Source organism: Acipenser ruthenus, chromosome 4 (genome assembly GCF_902713425.1).
Source record: "Acipenser ruthenus chromosome 4, fAciRut3.2 maternal haplotype, whole genome shotgun sequence".
Classification (NCBI taxonomy): Eukaryota; Metazoa; Chordata; class Actinopteri; order Acipenseriformes; family Acipenseridae; genus Acipenser; species Acipenser ruthenus.
Genome location: NC_081192.1, coordinates 79,658,044 through 79,676,884, shown reverse-complemented (window position 1 = coordinate 79,676,884; position 18,841 = coordinate 79,658,044). Strand labels below are relative to the sequence as shown.

Genomic DNA, 18,841 nt, shown 5'->3' with positions numbered 1-18,841 from the left:
TCCTTGAGGAAAACCTGTTTGAAGACTCTGAAACTGGGGAGGAAATTCACATTTCAGCAGGACAATGACCAGAAGTACAAAGCCAAAGCCACACTGGAGTGGTTGAACAAGAAGAGAATTAATGTTCTTGAGTGGCCCAGTTGAAGTCCTGACTTGAATCCAATTGAAAATTTATGGTGAGACTTGAAGATTGCAGTCCATCGACGATCCCAAACAAACTTATCAGAACTGTAGCAATTTTCCTGTGAAGAATGGGCAAAAATGTCACCATCCTACTGTGCAAAGCTAGTAGAGACCTATCCAAAAAGAGCAGTAGCAGTAATTGTTGCAAAATTTGCTTCTACCAAGTACTGACTTAAGGGGCTGAATACTTATGCAACCAGTAAATTTAATTTTGTACATTTTCTTTGCAGGTTTTGCTGACATTTAACCTCCTCCTCATATAACAGTGTTCAGTTTAACCACTACAGCTTTGAATAAAAAAAGTGTGTTTGAAAAACTGTGCATACATTATGTGTAATTAAGAACATAAGAACATAAGAAAGTTTACAAACGAGAGGAGGCCATTCAGCCCATCTTGCTTGTTTGGTTGTTAGTAACTTATTGATCCCAGAATCTCATCAAGCAGCTTCTTGAAGGATCCCAGGGTGTCAGCTTCAGCAACATTACTGGGGAGTTGGTTCCAGACCCTCACAATTCTCTGTGTCCTTGTTTCTTTTTTCAGGTCAAAAAAGTCCCCTGGGTCGACACTGTCAATACCTTTTAGAATTTTGAAGCTATATCTCCTATATACAATTTAACTTTACAGCAGTAATAATTCACAGGCTTACATTAATAAAGCTAAATGCAGGCAAATCATGCACAACACCACAAAACACGCACTGGCATGTTATAATTATTTGCACTGAGTGATAGATATGCCTCTCAATCTGTACCATTAAAATCAGTTGTTGAGGTATCCAGGGCATATCAATAAATGATGAGATTTCAAAATTCTGATAAAGTAATAAAATGTGGAGCCCTGGTCTCACATTGCAAGCAGATAATTAGCAAATCATCAGTGGCATTTAAGGGCATGGAAACAGTAACAGAGTGAACATATGAAAAGTGAAGTATGGGGGTGGAAATGTTAATTGCATACTGTAACGTGAAAGTAGAGGAAATGATAACTTTCAAAGGTGGTGGGTGCACTTGTTTATGATAGAATTTGTACTGCAAGACCTGTTTACAAGCCTTACTTAATCTGTCTGTTGATTTATTTGTTACATCTACAGCTTTTTGGTAAAAACTGATTATACAAGCTGTTTTAAATAATGCAATTGTAAGTCACACTGGAATTATGCCTCAAAATACTGTAAGGAAGGCTGAAGGCATAGAGCTGTTTCATAATCACATTATACTGTAGATCTATTCTACATTCAGGAAGAGATCTGGAGTTTGCAGCAGATACTTTATGCAGACACAACAGCATCACCCCCCTCCGTCCCCCACTCAACTCAGCCCAGCTTACTTACCCGTACATCAGTGTATCTTTCTTTCTATTGTGCTTGAGATCCCCAACCAGAATCTTTCCGTCTCAACCACAGCCAGTTGCTGCTCCTCTCTGCGGCTTCAGATAAGTTCTTCACTGTGCGATGCAACTTTTGGCCACTGAATCCGACGCCTCTGAGAAACCGGGTTGTAGAGTGTGCCACAAATCCTCAACAACCCACCTCCACTGGGTAAACCCGGACTTTCCATCCTCGCTGTTCCGCTTCAGTGGCTAATTGAGCTTACCGCAGTTTCTTCCTCTTCCTGCCAGCATTTTCCAGTCTCTAGCAGCATCCAGTTGTCCTTGGCGAGGCTTGGTTTTAACACCTTTTCTTGGTGGTTGCTCTCCTGGGCGGAGGAATATTGTCTTTTGTGTGTAATGTTTTGATGGAACTGGTGTCAATTTATTGGTCATGTTACGCTTGTCTTCAAATGCTAAGGCCAAACATCGCAGCACCTGGTCATGGCGCCAAGTAAACCGTCCTTGGCTAAGAGCCACCTTACATCCTTTCAAAATGTGCCTTAATGTTGCTGGTGATGAACACAAAGGACATGAGGGATCCTCTCCTACCCAGAGGTTTAGGTTCTGTGGTGATGGGAGGACATCATATGTTGACCTGATGAGGAAACTGATCCTGCTCTGTTCCATTGACCATAGGTCTTGCCAGCCAATCTTGCGTTGTTCCACACTCTCCCATCTCATCCATTCTCCCTGCTTGGCCTGGGAAACGGCCTTTATGCACCTCATCATCTCCTCATCATCTCCTACCAGCTTCCTCTGTTGAGCTGGAGCTGCCTTGTGCCATGTAGGAGGAGCTGAACTGAGACCAAGACCCCCTCTTCCTTGCTGAACTTGCCCCATGATATCACCAATTCGAAGGGCAGCCTTTGCATCTTCCACAGCTTTCTTTGCCGCCCACTTTCTTCCAGTTTTCAACACAGGTGCTGCCTCCCTTACGCATTTGTCGCGTGATTCTACTAATGTCATTTCCAGTCGGACCTTGGCGCACTTAAACTCCTCGGTTAGAGCGGAGACTGGTAGTTGCAGTATTCCTTTACCATAAATTCCCACTCTGCTGAAGCATCGTGGAACTCCCAACCATTTCCTGATGCATGAACTGATTAAAGCTTCCAGCTTCTCTACTGTTGTTAAAGAAACTTTGTACACAGTCAGTGGCCACAGCAGCCTCGGCAGTAGACCAAACTGAAAGCACCAAGGTTTTAGTTTGCCTGGTAAAGCGCTGCTGTCTATGCTCTTCAACCCTTCCACTGCTTGTTGTCTAACTTCTCCCACACGAACTGTGTCCTTTAGATCCTCGTCGTACCATCTCCCAAGACTTTTCACTGGCTTCTCAGACACTGTTGGTATTGCCTCACTGTTAATGTAGAACATTTTATCTACTACTTTACCTTTATAGAGATGCTCCTTGATTTAGTGGGCTTGAATTGCATTTGTGCCCATTCAATTGTATTGGTTAATTTGCCCAATAACCAATTAGTGCAGGCTACTGTTGTAGTCATGGTTGTCATGTCATCCATGTATGCTCGAATTGGTGGTAGTCACATTCCAGAAGCCAAGCGCTCTCCTCCCAATACCCATTTTGATGCCCTAATGATTACTTCCATTGCCATGGTAAAAGCCAGTGGAGAAATGGTGCATCCTGCCATTATTCCAACTTCTAGGCATTGCCATGTAGTGCTGAATTCTGAAGTTGAAAAACTAAATTGCAAATCTCCAAAGTAGGCTTTCACTAAATTTGTTATTGTCATCGGTACACTGAAAAAATCAAATGCTGCCCAAAGAAGTTCATGTGGCACTGAACCATATGCATTAGCCAAATCCAGGAATGTCACATGGAGCTCCATCCTCTCCTTTTTAGCTGATTGAATTTGTTGCCAGATCACATTGATGTGTTCTAAGCATCCTGGGAAACCTGGAATGCCCGCTTTTTGTACTGAAGTGTCAATGAAGCAGTTCTTTAATAGGTAAGTTGACAATCTCTGAGCAACAATGCTGAAGAAAATCTTGCCTTCTACGTTTAATAGGGAAATAGGTCGAAACTGACTGATGCTTGTAGAATCTTTTTCTTTAGGTATAAAGACTCCACCTGCTCGGCGCCATGCTCTTGGCACAACCTGTTTTTCCCATGCCACTTTCATCAATTTCCACAGGATTCATAGAACTCCTGAAGCACTTTTGTACACTCTGTATGGAACTCCATTAGGCCCTGGAGATGATGAAGCCTTTGCTTTTTTCACAGCTTGCTCTACTTCTTTCCACTTAGGTGCACAGTCCTCCATTTGGTATTCTGGTGACTTGATAGGTGGGGTGTCTGAAGGAATTGACATAGGCTGGTGAATAACTTCTTTACAAATTTGAATGGGTCTTTATAAAAGTTAGTTCTCACACGCTCTTTCTTTTTGTAGCGTTTCCGTAGGCGCTAAGCTCTGCGCAATGTTGCAAGCTTATCTTTTATGACCCGTTGTAAGAGATTGAGTCCCTCCTTCTGACTTTGTTCTGCTCTTTTCCATTGCTTCCTCAGCTGCCTCCTTTCTCTAACTAAGCATTCAATCTCCTGCTGCCATCTAGACTTTCCAGGAATAGTTTGTACTTTTCTCTTCCTTTTTTTAACTCCAAACCTCTCGCTTCCATAGGCATAGATGATGTCCCCAAATTTATCCATCTTCTTTTCAACTGTTCCACTTAACCTTTCCAACGCAAAGCAGAGATCTGTGTTTACTGTGTCCCACGCAGTTTTCTCACAAGCTCTTGGCTATTTAACTCCAGGCTTGTGCCCGTTGAGGTTCTTTTCTTTCCTATGCTGGTTTGTCTGACCGGGTTCACAAGGATCATTAGGTTCATCACTAACTGTATCCAGGGATCAGCTTATTATAATGAAAAATAAAGATATCTCAAATTGATTTACAGATATCTTTAAACCATGTGGATATTACTAGTATAGTACGCCAAACTGTCATTTAAAATGAGGGTTTTAAAGAGCTCTCTAAATCATTTGAAGATATCTCTAAATGACTTCCTGTTCATTTGGAAGCATTCTCAGATGAAGCCATTTAGAGATATCTCAAAATAACTTCCTGTTCATTTATAGATATCTAAATCATTTACAGATATCTCGAAATGAACAAGAATTCATTTGACTTGCTCAGGGTCACACAATGAGTTAGTGGCTGAGCTGGGATTTGAATCAGGGACCTCCTGGTTATAAGCCAGTTTCTTTAACCACTGGACCACACAGCCTCCTCAGGAACTCCTTTTGAATGGACTTCCTGTCCATTCAAAAGGAGAGAGATCTAAATGATTTAGAGAGATTTCTAAATGACCAGGAAGTTCTATAGAGATATCTCTAAATGGTTTAGATATATTTAAATGAATAGGAAGTTATTTTGAGATATCGTTAAATGATTTAGAGATATCTTTAAATGAACAGGAAGTTATTTTGGGATATCTCTAAATTATTTAGATATCTGAAAAGTATGTAAAGATATCTTAAAAAACATTTTGAGATATCTTAAAATGATTTAAAGATATCTGAAATGCATTTTAGATATTTCATTTAAAGCTCCTTTTAAAGATATCTGGAAATCATTTTGAGATATCTCTAAATGTATTTTAGATATCTTAAAATGATTTCGAGATATCTTTTAATATTTGAGGATATCTTCAAATATTTAGAGATATCTCTAAATGATCATTTGGCGAGAGAGAGAGAATTTGTAGTGTTACTAGATGTTTATGTGTTTATGGATGGTTTAATTGCGTTCAGAGTTGTTGACTAGCAGGTGACGCAATGCTTATACACAAGCTTGTGACGCATGGGTTTGTATCTGGCTCAAGTTACTTATGAATTGAGGATGGCAGACTCAACCTTACTTCCCAGTGGACTGTCGTCCATACCCACAAAACCACCACACCATTTTTGCACAATTATCTTTGCCTGAGAGAGGCCCAGGTCTGAAAGCAGGTGGGTGTTTCTGTCAGGAGTGACAAGCTGTTGTAGGACTTTCTTACAGTGCATAGCCAGTGTCAGTGCCAGTGCCAGTGTCATGGTCCCCAGTATTTAAATAGGAACTAAGTTAACACACTTACACAAAAAAAAAAATTAAAAAAAAAAACAATACCAAATGCAAACATTGGTTTCCTGGATTTGGCTTGTTGGGTTGCACTGTGGTTTTGTTCTTTAACCTGTGCTGCCAGGAGGGTGCCTTCAACACTACTATGCTAACCCTCACCTTTAGATTGTCGCAGTCCCACGTGTACAAAGGCATATTGTCTGAGAGGAATAAAATAATGACTTTCTTGCATTATATAGACTCCCAGCCGCTGTATGACAGAGCAGTTCCGAGCTCATTCTGTTAGACTTTGATATTATCTAATAGCATGACTGGATAAGTGTGGAGCGCTGAACTGCAGGTTCCCTTTCAAGTACGAAATGTAACCATTACCGTATGGGTATTTACCTCTTAAAGATCCGAAACCTGAATAAGATGTATCAAAGCCGCTCGACCAGCCTGTGACGCAGTCATGGCCCGCCCCCGACGATATAAAAACACTGCGGTCACAGACCTCTACGCCATTTTTCCTTACAAGACTGATCTGACAGGGGAGCCTGGTATCAGATAAGTACTTATTGCCTATGACTGTATAATTTTCGCTAATTATTGTGTTTTACATAAATTATGCGATATTACATTTACACTGTAATAGTTTAAAAAGGCCTGTCTGAAATGTGGTGCTCAGCAGTACTGTGCAGGACCGAGATACTCGATTCAGTTGTTGTTGCTTTAAGCCATTTCAACTACAGTATCTTGATGCCGTTTTGGTGACAGCTTTTAACATCACTATTGCGAAGGCATTCTAACAAGCAGGCTTTCTCAGTCTTGTGTGTTACTGACTGATTTGGTTTTGCCCGTGACCCTGTACGTTGCCACCTGCGGTAACTGTGAACCGGTGCAGGTACCGAGGACACCGACCCGCTCTGTTCCCGACCCGGTGCCATTCCGGTGCTGTTCTTGTATCGACCCGGTGCTAAAAGTCACTGCACCGGTACCGAACCGACCCGGTACTGTCCTGGTACCGTCTTGACCTTCCCGGTCGATACCTATAGGCAGATTGAGGCAGCAAAGGTACAAATGCCCGGGACAACAAGATTTGTATGAGGGACAACAAGTTTTGCTGTTATACTTTGCCCGTTGGACAAATAGTTTTTATTTATTTATGTTTGTTCTGTTGCTAGAAAAACACTCAGGGTACATTTCTAGAGAGCCACGCAAGTTTCTGAAAACTGAATTCCAGAAGTCTAGCACCTACACACAAACATTTTAAAAAGTGTTTATGTCCCACCCCTATCACTTCTGATTGGCTAGCTGTGGAAAAAGCTGATCTTTTATTGGTTACAAAGAAACTCAGAAATGGCTGACAAGAGAGCCTCTGGCAAAGCACAAATCTTTTAAACTTAAGGTATTCTTTTTGAAAATTAGCAAATAAGTAGATACTGCTTTTTAATACATGAACCTGACATATAAATGCAGCAATATAGTAACATTACAAAAAAAAAAACACCATAGGTATTAGCGGATTAGAAAAAATTGTGTTGGGGGCTTGAGTGGTGCATCCAGTAAAGGCGCTCTGCGTGGAGTGCAGGATGCGCCCTACCTGGAGATCGCAAGTTCCAATGCAGGCTATGTCATTGCCAACCGTAACCGGGGGTGGGGTACAATTGGCCGAGTGCCGCCCGGGTAGGGAGGGCTTAGGTCGGCAGGGCAATACACAGTTCACCGTGCACCAGCAACCCTTGTAGTTGATAGGGCGCCTGCAGGTCTGCAGTGGAGACATTCAGATCTGCGTTGTCCTCCGGCACTATAGGTCTGATGGCTTCGCTGTAGATCCGCAATGTGAAAAAGGACGGCTTGGCAGGAACATGTTTCCTTAAAGTATGTTATACATTTGTTGAGGTGAGGTGGGGTCACAGGGAACCTTTTGTGTAGAGCCCTGATCTCACTGTTAAATAAATCCAAAATACAAGTTATACTATTCTTTTGTGTGTGTGTTTTGTGTGACGGGGAGGGGGCAAGTAGATTTTTCTAGTATTTCAAAAATTGCACACCCCTGAGCTGTATACTGTACACCGCATGGCTACTTGCATCATGCCTGGGTTCTATCCCTGTGAGACATGCAAGACCAGTCTGCCTATTGAGGGCAAGCACGGCAGGTGCCCTTACTGCCTGGGGCCAGAGCACGCCAAGGAGGCACTGGCTAACCGCAACTTCTGTGAGTTTTGTGCCCCTTTTTCCAAGCGCACTGAGAAACGGCTATCTTGCAGCTCTAAGAAGCACTCTGCGTCCCTTACTCCTGCTCATCCCTATATAGGGTGCATGATGTGGACAAGCTGGGCTTGGCCCATTTGCCGCCGGTTGAGGCTTCCATTGGTGCCTTGGTCCAGGTGCCTGATTATAGTGCTCCTATCCAAGGACGCTGCTTGACCTAACAAGCAGAGCCGGGTCTCTGAGGTGATCCTCAAGCGAGCCTATTCAGCTGGGGCGTTCACGCACGGCTAGGCATCCTGGTAGCCTACCAATCGCATTTGCTGCAGTCCCTATCTGAGAACCACAGGCCCTCACCACGACTGCTGGATGAGCTGCACTTGGTTAACAAAAAACTGCTAAACGGACAGGCTGTAGGTAAAAACCTGGCTGTGCTGGCAGCTGCACGTAGGCAGCTTTGGCTTTCCCAGGCACGTGTGCTTGACGGGGACAAAGCACCACGGTTGAATGCCTTGGGCTTACGGTACACAAGATGCTGCAGTGAATCATGTGAAGAGCCAGCTCACCCCTTCTATTTAGGAGTGTGCTTGGACTTCAGGTCCATGCTGTCCACTCTGTCAGACAGCAGAGTGCAGAGAATAGCCACCTGTTTGGAGCTCTTTGAGCTCAACAGAGTGCTCACAGTAGTGGTGTTCCAGAAACTTATGGGCTTGATGGCAGGAGCTTCCCAAACCCTTCTTTGGGTCTCCTGCACATGCACCCTCTGCAGGCCTGGTTCAACAGCAGGGTTTTTCAGCTAGAGTGTCTCATCACTGTCTAAAGGCACTCTCTTTGTGGAAACAGCCTGCCCATCTACACCTCGGCGTAGCGCTGGGAATTGTCACTAGAAGGGAGGTTGTCACTACGGACGCTTCCATCCTGGACTGGGTCGCTGTGTGGAATGACAGAGGTGCGCAAGGTGTGTTGAACCCCTCTTGGCATGGTGTCCACATAAATGTTTTTGAGCTGCTGGCAGTTTACCTGGCCTTGCAGGATTTTATTTGCAGGACATTCGAGGGAGACATACTTGTCCATACAGACAACACAACAGTGGTGGCTTATGTCAATCACCAGGATGGCCTCAGGCTTTTGCTCTGGGCACACAAAAACCTCCTCTCACTGCGGGCAGTACATCTGGCCAGAGTGACAAACTGGGCGACAGACCTTCTTTCAAAGAGAGTTGCCAGCGCCTCATCGTGGAGGCTTCACCACGAGGTGGTGAGCCGCATTTGGGAGAGCAGAGATAGATCTCTTTGCCTCCCCACCCACTGTCCCCTCTGGTTCTCCATAATAGGAGGCGGGGACCCACTGGGGATAGATGCCTTGGCACACCAGTGGCTGAGGCAACTGTTATATGACTTCCCACCGCTCGCCCTGCTCGCGCTGTGTCTGGAGAAAATCAAGCAGGACCAGGCCAAGGTCCTTCTGGTAACCCCCTATTGGCCCAGGAGACTCTGGTTCCCTTTCAAGTACGAAATGTAAACATTACCTAATGGGATATAATCTCTTATAGCCTGAATTACTTGAGCACTTATGTCAAAGCTGCTCCTTTAAGATCCCTGTCTGTGTCAGGCGTTGTCTCCACCCCTAGGAGATAAATACGAGGGGAGCATAAGGCTCAGCGCCATTTTCTCTTTCAGCCTTTGCCTGAGGAAGGAGTGAGCTCTGACTTTAAGTCAACTATGGAGAGAAGTTGATTTGATTCACTTTTTCTCTCATTTCATATTTTCAAATAATTTCACTTTTTAAGCGTATAATTCTTTTTAGCTTCTTAGGTTCTGATGAAGTCCCCTCTCCGGCCTTGTGCCCTGCGCAAAGTAGGCAGCTCTCCCCTCCCCTTCCCCGGGATTCATTACCTTGTTGCTGCTAAGTTCATGCTCTGTCCCTTGCTGCTCAGCTCTTCATGAGTCGATATTAAATTCTTGCTAGCACCTTTATGATTACATTTCGTACTTGAAAGGGAATATTAGGTTATTATCATAACCCTGGTTCCCTGAAATAGAAATGTAAACAGTAACCATCAAGGTCGTAATGTGCATAATTGGCTTGAAGGAAAAAGGACATTGAGGTCTGTGAGCGCGGTATATTTATGTCCTCGGGGGCGGGCTATGACTGCGTCACAGGTGTAGGGTCTTTAGGAGGTAAATACCCATTCAGTAATGGTTACATTTCTATTTCAGGGAACCAGGGTTATGATAATAACCTAACGTTTCTGCTTGTTTAGTGAGGAGAGTTCATTTGAAAAACATATTTCTGATGGTTGCCAAGCACCACTGCAGAGAAGACAGTCATAGGAGTGAACAGTGGGACATGTTTAAAAAACTGTGATTCATTAAATGTAGGCAGAACTGTACAAAACATCTAAAAAGAGAGAATTGGTTAATTGCAAGTGCTATGTTAGATGTCTATTGGGTTCGTGGTTATCAGTCACGACTCAAATAAATGAAGGCACGACTGAAATAAATGAAGGCAGTCTCTTTTTGAAAATGAAACTTTATTAATGTGCCCTCATTGTCGTCCCCCCCACCCCCAGGTGTTCTTTGCCTTATGGAGCATGACGAGGAGTATGTTTTCACACTGCCTTGCGCCTATGCACGCTCGATACTCACCATTCCTTGGGTAGAGCTGGGGGGCAAAGTCACAATCAACTGTGCCAAGACTGGCTATTCAGCCACCGTCACATTCCACACCAAACCTTTCTATGGAGGGAAAGTCCACAGGTATTTTACCCATTTACAACATTATCTTGTGTATGTGCGTGTGTGAGTGTTAATGCTTATGCACTGGACATTAAAACATATGCAACACAAGGGCAGCAGTGTGGAGTGGTGGTTAGGGCTCTGGACACTTGACCGGAGGGTCGTGGGTTCAATCCCAGGTGGGGGACACTGCTGCTGTACCCTTGAGCAAGGTACTTTACCTAGATTGCTCCAGTAAAAACCCAATTGTATAAATGGGGAATTGTATGTAAAAATAATGTGATATGTTGTAACAATTGTAAGTCGCCGTGGATAAGGCCGTCTCCTAAGAAATAAATAATAATAATAATAATAATTGTGTTATTGAAGAATGTATTTTTGAAGATGTTTGTGATTTCAATTACACTGTATATTGTGGAATGAAATAGCTGTTAAGGGGCGCAGTCAGTGCATCTTTTTAGCTCATTTCAGCCTATTTATGCTGTTTCTGTGTGATTGAGGAGTTCATATCAGGCCATTCATTTCATATGAAATACGCAGAGTTACATAAACGTGATACTTCTAGATATTCTCATTGTACGTTCCAATCTGTCTTTTTACTGACACAGCCATTCTGGGTGTGCTTTTTGTGTTGAAATATCTGTGAAGGAAGGATGACTGGCTAGTACCCAAAACAGCACCTGCAGTTAACTTATACACTTACTCTTTCACTCCCAACAGGGTGACAGCCGAAGTCAAACACAACCCTACCAACACCATCGTGTGTAAAGCACAGGGGGAGTGGAATGGAACTCTCGAGTTCACCTATAGCAGCGGAGAGACCAAAGTGATTGACACCACCAAGCTGCCAATCATCCGGAAGAAAATCAGGCCAGTGGAGAAACAGGGGCCATATGAGTCAAGGTGGGGCAGCATGAGAGTCCAGCCAGCCTGACTGCATTCACACACACAGTAGCAACTAGTCATAGCATGGATTATGTAGAAACTGTGTAGAAGGCCAAAGTTGAGGCTACATTAAAAAACAAAATTGCTAGATTAGGCAGCCCTGTAAAGCTCTTAATAAAGTTGTCCATGTAGAAGCAGCAGCTGTTGCTAAGAAGGGATTATACATGCAAATGTAAATTTGGCATAGGAAATATTTAAATCTGTACTATGCTGGCTGCCAGGTAATCTGTGCTTATGTTACAGAAATGTGTTGTCAGACAACCTTTTTTTTCTAGGATATTTTTTTATCAATCTCAATTTCTCTATGAACACACAAACACACTTACATATGTCTTATAAACACGTTGTCATTGTGACTGTAACTGATATGCAACAGGAAGATGCCGCTTGTATATATTTCAGAATATATGTCAAGGATGCTGTTTGACACAAAAGACATGTAAAGTAGGTAAACATCATGTCATTCTACTATATAATTGGATGTTAATGAAAAATCCCTCCTAACGAAGAGGCTGGCTGTTTTAATTGAAGAGTTGTATCTTTACTAGCACCCCATTATCATAACTATATATCAACAGGCAGGCTGAAATGTAGCTGCCCTGACGATTCACTTAATGCGATGGTGTGGAAGGGTGGTGGGCAATTCACTGACACACACGGGAGACAGAAGTTTTATTTGAAAACACCGCACTGGTGCACAGTTTTATTATTTTTTTATGTTTTCTTTTCGCCCGCAGAGGGCGCTGTTGTCCGTGGCCTGAGTACCGGCAACGGTACACAGGACCACAGGAATACCAATACTGGTAAACAGTAAAAGAACTGGCGCACTCACAGGTGCTCAAAATAATAATGAAAACAAAAGGCGAAATGAAAAGGGAAAATAAAACACAGTAATAAAACTACAAAATAAAGGTCCTGCTTGCGCAGTTCCCCCACTGCCGCTAAGCAGGTCAGCTCGGGATCTCCGTCCTACGCTGTTATGCACTATACACTGGGGTGGCCAAGGTTCCCCTATCACTACACACGTCCCCTCGGGTACGTAACAAGAGAGCTAAATGAAATTGTTTATTTATTGCTGGCTGTCTTCCTCAGCCGTGCTTGCCTGTTTTGGTCTCTCACTCCAACCACTGGCCTTCTCAGCCAGCGTCTCTGTGTGTTTCCACCCGAATGAACAACCAAGCGCAGTTCTTATGGGCCGAGCAATCTCCCAAGGCCTGCTACTCAGAGAGAGGGAAAACCAACACACCCTCTTCCCCACCTCTCCGTGTCATCGCCATGACTGACAGGCGGATCTTACAAGACTGCTGCCCTCTTCCTGCAGTACCATGCATGTGCCAGATAGTCAGCACAGATCTCCCACCCCATTACAGATGGGCAAATGTCAGAAAATATTACAAGATTGAGTAAAAACCCCAAGTGACTAACCGATATCTTGAATTTGCTAAGTGGTGCATTTCATGTGCATACATTTAACAACTGTTGCTTATTTTGTGATCAAGAACTGGTGTTTCAATTGTAGGATAGATCAAATATTAGGATGCACATAGACTCTTTCTTTACAATGCTTACCATGTTTTCACTATGCTGTATTACACTTTGCTGTGCTTTTACTGTGGTAAACTTGTATAAGGGTACACACACACACACATATACAAACAGTGGAGTTGTTTGTCACTGAATTGCTGCAGAGGTGTGTGAGAGTGCTCTTGTCCTACTGTGTTGCAGACACCTGTGGCAGCATGTCACCAGTGCGCTGAAGGAAGGGAACATCGACACGGCTACTGAGCACAAACACATCCTGGAGGAGAGGCAGCGAGCCGAGGAGAGGCAGAGAGCCGCCTCCAACATGGCCTGGAAGCCCAAATACTTTATAAAAGAGGTGAATCCACAGCATCTGTTAACTACGCATCTTTCAGATACATCAAAGATTCTCAAAGCTGGAAAACCAGGAAATAGTTAACAAAACTCTCAACAACCATTGTTGAGATATGACCCTGAATAATGAACTTCTAAAAGTGCTCTTCCTGGAAAAAATAGTTTGAAAAAATGTCTGATATTTCTAGGATTCAATTAGAATTAGAAAAAAGATAAGTCATTCATGAAACCTTTCTTGACTGTTTTCAATAAGGTTTTTTTTTTTTTTGTAAACTTATACAAAGGTCAGAAATTTGTTTAAAAAAACGTTAAATAAAAAAATGTAAAAATGTGATAGGGCCAAAGGTGTATTGTGCAATAATTGGATTGATGGGATTTTTTTCCAAGCATACAGATTATGACAGATTTTGTTTCAATTTTTGATCATGATTAGAAGAAACCGCTGATGACCATTAAGCACTCTATAGGAATTCATAACAGGTTTATTTCCAGCAAACTTTCAAAAATATGTCAGTATTGCTGCCTTGTTAAATATGCTTTTAAACATGTGTATTAAAAAAGATGAAAAGACCTAATGATCATAAAATGATTGACTGTTGTATCTTTCTGCTAGGGAGAAGGCTGGATGTACCATAGTCCACTCTGGAAAACACAATGATGAGAGTCCATCCATAAAACAGCCTGGCCAGCAACAGGAGCCATCTGGGGAAAAAATAACAAACTACTGGATACAGAAATGTCAGATACAAACCTCTGAATAGCGAGGAATTGGATGAAGGCAGCAAGCTCCAGATGCCTTCTAAAACAAAAGCCATCCTTGTATATACACTCCTAGTATTATAACAGCGATAACGTTCGGTGGGGTTAGGGTGGGTGGGAGAGACAATTTTTATTATTGCAAGTAGAATATTTCTATTTTTCACTTTGCCAAGACCTCTTTTGCACTTGTACAAAGTGAATTAGCCACTGACGTTCCTTTTTCTTCTTCTTCCTCGTCTTCATCATCTTCCTTTTCACACCATGTACTGTATTATACAGCTCATCCTGCCAATGCAAAGCAAGCGCACCTCCTTTAGGTTGTGAGAATACTCTGCAGCAGCATGAATCCCGTCCCTTCCGAGAGAAGCAATACAAAACCGCTGCAGTGTGTTGGATTCCAAAGAACCTTCAGTTCTGTCTTTTTGTGTACGCCTGTTGCACATTGTTTAATATTGATCAATATGTGTCTTGCCTTACGATTTATTTTTCTTTCTTTCTGCTGATCAGTAACGCCAAATTCATTCCTGAGTTATTGTTATGTAAGGGTCTTTGGATTCGTGCATTTGCTTTGAAGTCTTCCCCTTGATGTATTGAGCTGTCCTAGTGTTTATACATGAAAAAAAGAAATCCCCCACTGTACTGTACAGGTGAATTACTATACAACAGTCCCCCTCAAACACAGCTTCCTATTATTTAGCCCTGTTATTGTCTACGGACATTTATTTTGAGACAATACGGCGCTGTTGTATCGATGGCAGTGCTTTTGTTTTGTATTTAATTCAGGCACAGTAGTGGTCTACACTGGTCAAATAAAAAGCAGACAAGGATTTTTCTTCAGCAGCTGTAGGTTATGACTGATACTATTTCTAAAACTGGCTTGCTTCCCAGAGATTACTCAGCATCTGATTGTTTTTTTTTTTTTTGTTTCATGGAGACAAATCAATTTGGCTTCCCATATAGTTTTATAGTTATACAGATACATTTCTAAAATATGGCCACATGTTTATAATTATAATGAATTCCAGTGGGATATGATGGGAAGTAGGAATCTTCATAAATGTACATGAATTCTCCCATTATTGCATATAACCAGTGTTGCCATTTAATGCAACTAGGACCTGAATATTTCGATTTTCCCCAGCCCAATAAAGACATAAAAAATAATACTTGGAGCTGGAATCCAGAGTGAAAATATCCTAGGTTGCATTTTTTTAAATGTAGTTTCAGCTATAGGGACCTGTCTAGGAATCCTCCTTACTATATTTCCACTCAGTGAGCCACATAGTCATACTCCTGTAATTACATTCAACATTAGGATAAGATAAATATTCATGTTAAAATCATAAAGCAAAACAAGTGGTGTTATTCTGATAATCAAATTAGTCATTCAATTTAAATGTATTATTCACCGATTTTATTCACCAAATGTATATTCACACCTGCCCCGAATTGCCCTATTTCATTTTATGACCACCACGTACATCATTTGAATTATCTTCCAGTGCATACATTTTTCATTTTTGTGAGTGCCTCCCATGTTTCCTTGGCCTACAGAAAAGAACAGATACCAATATTAGATTTTAGATTCTGGTTTTTCAAAACAGTGTTAATGTTCACCCTGGAAATCCCGGAATGGAAAATTGACAATGAAATATTTTTGTAATTATCGTTGCTGGTATTAATAAGACCTGCATGTCTCAATTTGTTTAACACGTAGAAGTGGCAAGTGTAGCATTTCCTCTTCATTACTGAATATTGTACCTCACAATGGCGCACTTGTAAAATGGTGGGCATCATTTTCCAGATGTCCAGAGTTGTGTATGCCATTATAAGAAAATGAAAAAAAGAATGCATGCAGGAAAAAAATGTGTGTGGAACTACAATCCTTTTAATTGCAGTAACACCCTTTACTAACGCTGGAATTTGCCTGTCTGTAAGTGTTCAGTAGGAAAGGTTAACTTCCGACAATATATTTAGAAGTACTTAAAAGAAAGTCAAACATTAGACACGTTTCAACAAGAAGTCATTATCAATGTCTTCATGTAGACAAACGTTAAAATGTAGTCTTATGATTTTATTCAGCTTCTTTTTAGTGCTTCTGTGTTTTTCTTCTTTTTAAAGATAGTATGTGTCTGTGTATGCTCTCGGTTAACTTGCACTTAATTGATTATACATAAAAGATCACCAACCTGCAAGATGAAAGCACCATCTCTGTAAAATATCAAATATAACATAGGTACCCTGGCAGGCATCGCCATAATAAACCTAAAATTATCTTTTCAAAGTAGAAATATAATTAATAACACATTCTTTGGCTAGATTCTTCTTTGAAATCATTTGTGTGATGATTTTCTTTGGCAAACTCAATAGTGAGCATTTGTAATTTGCCCTGCCTTAAGTGTTTTCTTTTTGTTTAATTTTGTTTTACATTTGTCCAATAGATTGGAAATGGAATGAATAATAAATCTTGGGTTTGTCCTCTTAATCCAATTTCTGATTAAAGCATTGCCCTTTTCTGTATTGGTCACTCTATGTGCAGTTAAAATGCCAATTGTTTTGAATGTATGTGGACACTACGATCAGCTTTGCAGTGTATTGAAGAGCTTGAACCAAACTCTGTTCACCTGTGTAGAACCTATGCAACACTTATTTGTTACACAATAGAGTATATAAAAAAAAAATAATTAAAAAAAAAAAAGTTTCTAAGTTTTTTTGTTAAAATAAATATACCATGGCGACCACATTTCAGGTGTCCTGTGATTTGCACAACAGTCCATCAAACCAGCGTTATTTATTAAAGATGATTTTTTTTTCCCCCCTGAAGGTTGTAGCATTCAGTTTATTTATTTTTGTATTTTATTTTAACAGACCAGGTCACTGAGGTTGATTTAATACTGTGCTTGTTGCCATGTTATATTATATGATCTAGGGGTAGATGATAATGACATTATCGATTTCTTAGCTTAAAATTATTACAGTCATCATGATTATCTTAACGTATACACCATCATAACCTTTACAACCAATCACATTGCTCTGATGCTGTAGCATATGTCATGATACACTTCAGCTTATTTATGTAGTTTATGAAACTGAACTAGTTTAAGCTGAAAAAAACCCCATTCATTCACTACCGCAACAGTGCAAGCTACCACGGAAGAGAGCATAAAAATTTAATATAAAGTAATGGTGTATAGTAATACAGTTCTCCCACAATAGAGGGGTGGGAGGAACTGTCTTAAATACATTTGCCAATGCCCAGTTCAATTACATTGTAGGACCACAAGAGCAGTTAAAGAGTTAAACCTCTTTTTAATTGCACCATCACCTTTGAATTGTAAAAAGAAAGTTAGAGATTTAGAGACCACCCTGGCCACGGTCTCTATGGTAATTAAAGACAAGTATTTGAGGCCCTATACTTAACTGGGCAACTCCCTAGATCTAGGATTCCAGATGTCTGGGTGCATTATATTACTGAGGCAACAAGATATGTGTAGGTTTTGTAAAAACAACCTGACGGTCACGAGAAAGAGCAGTCTTTGTTTCGGTGAGTTTAACACAGAAGAGGGCAACAGACAAGAATATCAGATCTCAATTAAATCCAGCTAAAACACCCCACATAATTCAATAAACTTAGAAGAAAAACTAAATATTGTTTAAGGACTTAAATAGGAACTATATCAACCTGGATTGCATTTGAAGAAAGGAACAGTTAACAATTGATTAATGAATTATGGACTGAGTGTCCTGCCATGTTGGACATCTCAATACGAAGAGGATTTTCTCATTAAACAAAGGCCTGAAGAAGACAACGCCCAAAGTCATCGCTCTACAGATCAGTGCTGCGAAACAAATTGAGTATTCTCCATTAAACTAACGAATATAAAAGAGTTACAGAAAATACACTTGGAGGATATACTGTAGCTGTATATTTGCAGAAAGACTGGTGAATGATCAGTCTTTCTGAATGATCCCAGGGTGTCAGCTTCAACAACATTACTAGGGAGATGTATTCTCATCTTGCGGTTACCATGCAGACTTGCAGACCCAATCTTAACACTAGAAGCGCCAAGCTGGTCCATTTGACCGTTTTGGGTTTTAAAATTTAAATTACTCTGCGTTCCGGAATGTAATGCACATGTCCGTTTGTGACTTTTCCTAAATATATGTATTAGATATACTGACGGCGTTTGAGCCGCATATTCGAAAGAAATTGAGAATTATAAGTAGGCTTGCTATTATTCGATTTTTATTTTTTTGTCAAATCGATGATTAATATCGACGTTTATTTTAGAAAGAATTTACCATTTTTTTCAATCTTTATTTTTGAAATCGACCTTTATGCTTAAAAAAAGCCAATGACTTTTTATGCCATTGAGAAACGTCTCATTTAGCGAAGCCCCTTCATCATATTCAACACGCAACAAAAACAGTGACTTACAGATGAATGTTTTAAGAACACTGTGACATCAACAGTTCCAAGGTGAAGTTGAAATCAGTCCATGTGGAAATCAAGACAAGTCTGATATTCTGGAAGTTTTCCCTTTTATCCATCACGTTAGGATTGCACTTTCTATTGGGAGAATCTTCATATCCGAAAGGTTGTGGTTTTGAAAGCCGAAGTGCTTAGCAACAGGTTGATCCAGTTTGTGGTAATTATGGATAGCTTCTAAAACGCGAAACGCGTACGCAGGTCACTAATGGTTTTATCC

General features: G+C 41.1%; 1 protein-coding gene across 4 annotated transcripts in view; it reads left to right on the top strand.

Moving 5' to 3' along the window:
* LOC117400437 (oxysterol-binding protein-related protein 10-like) overlaps nt 1–16,631 on the top strand; it is a 150,256-nt gene extending 133,625 nt beyond the window's left edge. For all 4 annotated transcript variants that reach the window (XM_059022903.1, XM_059022904.1, XM_034000411.3 and 1 more), the window contains 4 exons: nt 10,385–10,571; nt 11,271–11,453; nt 13,221–13,374; nt 13,984–16,631. In XM_059022903.1, the coding sequence (XP_058878886.1) occupies nt 10,385–10,571; nt 11,271–11,453; nt 13,221–13,374; nt 13,984–14,028 (569 nt within the window). In that variant the 3' untranslated portion in view covers nt 14,029–16,631. The remainder of the gene's footprint in view (nt 1–10,384; nt 10,572–11,270; nt 11,454–13,220; nt 13,375–13,983) is intronic.
* The last annotated feature ends 2,210 nt before the right edge of the window (nt 16,632–18,841 follow it).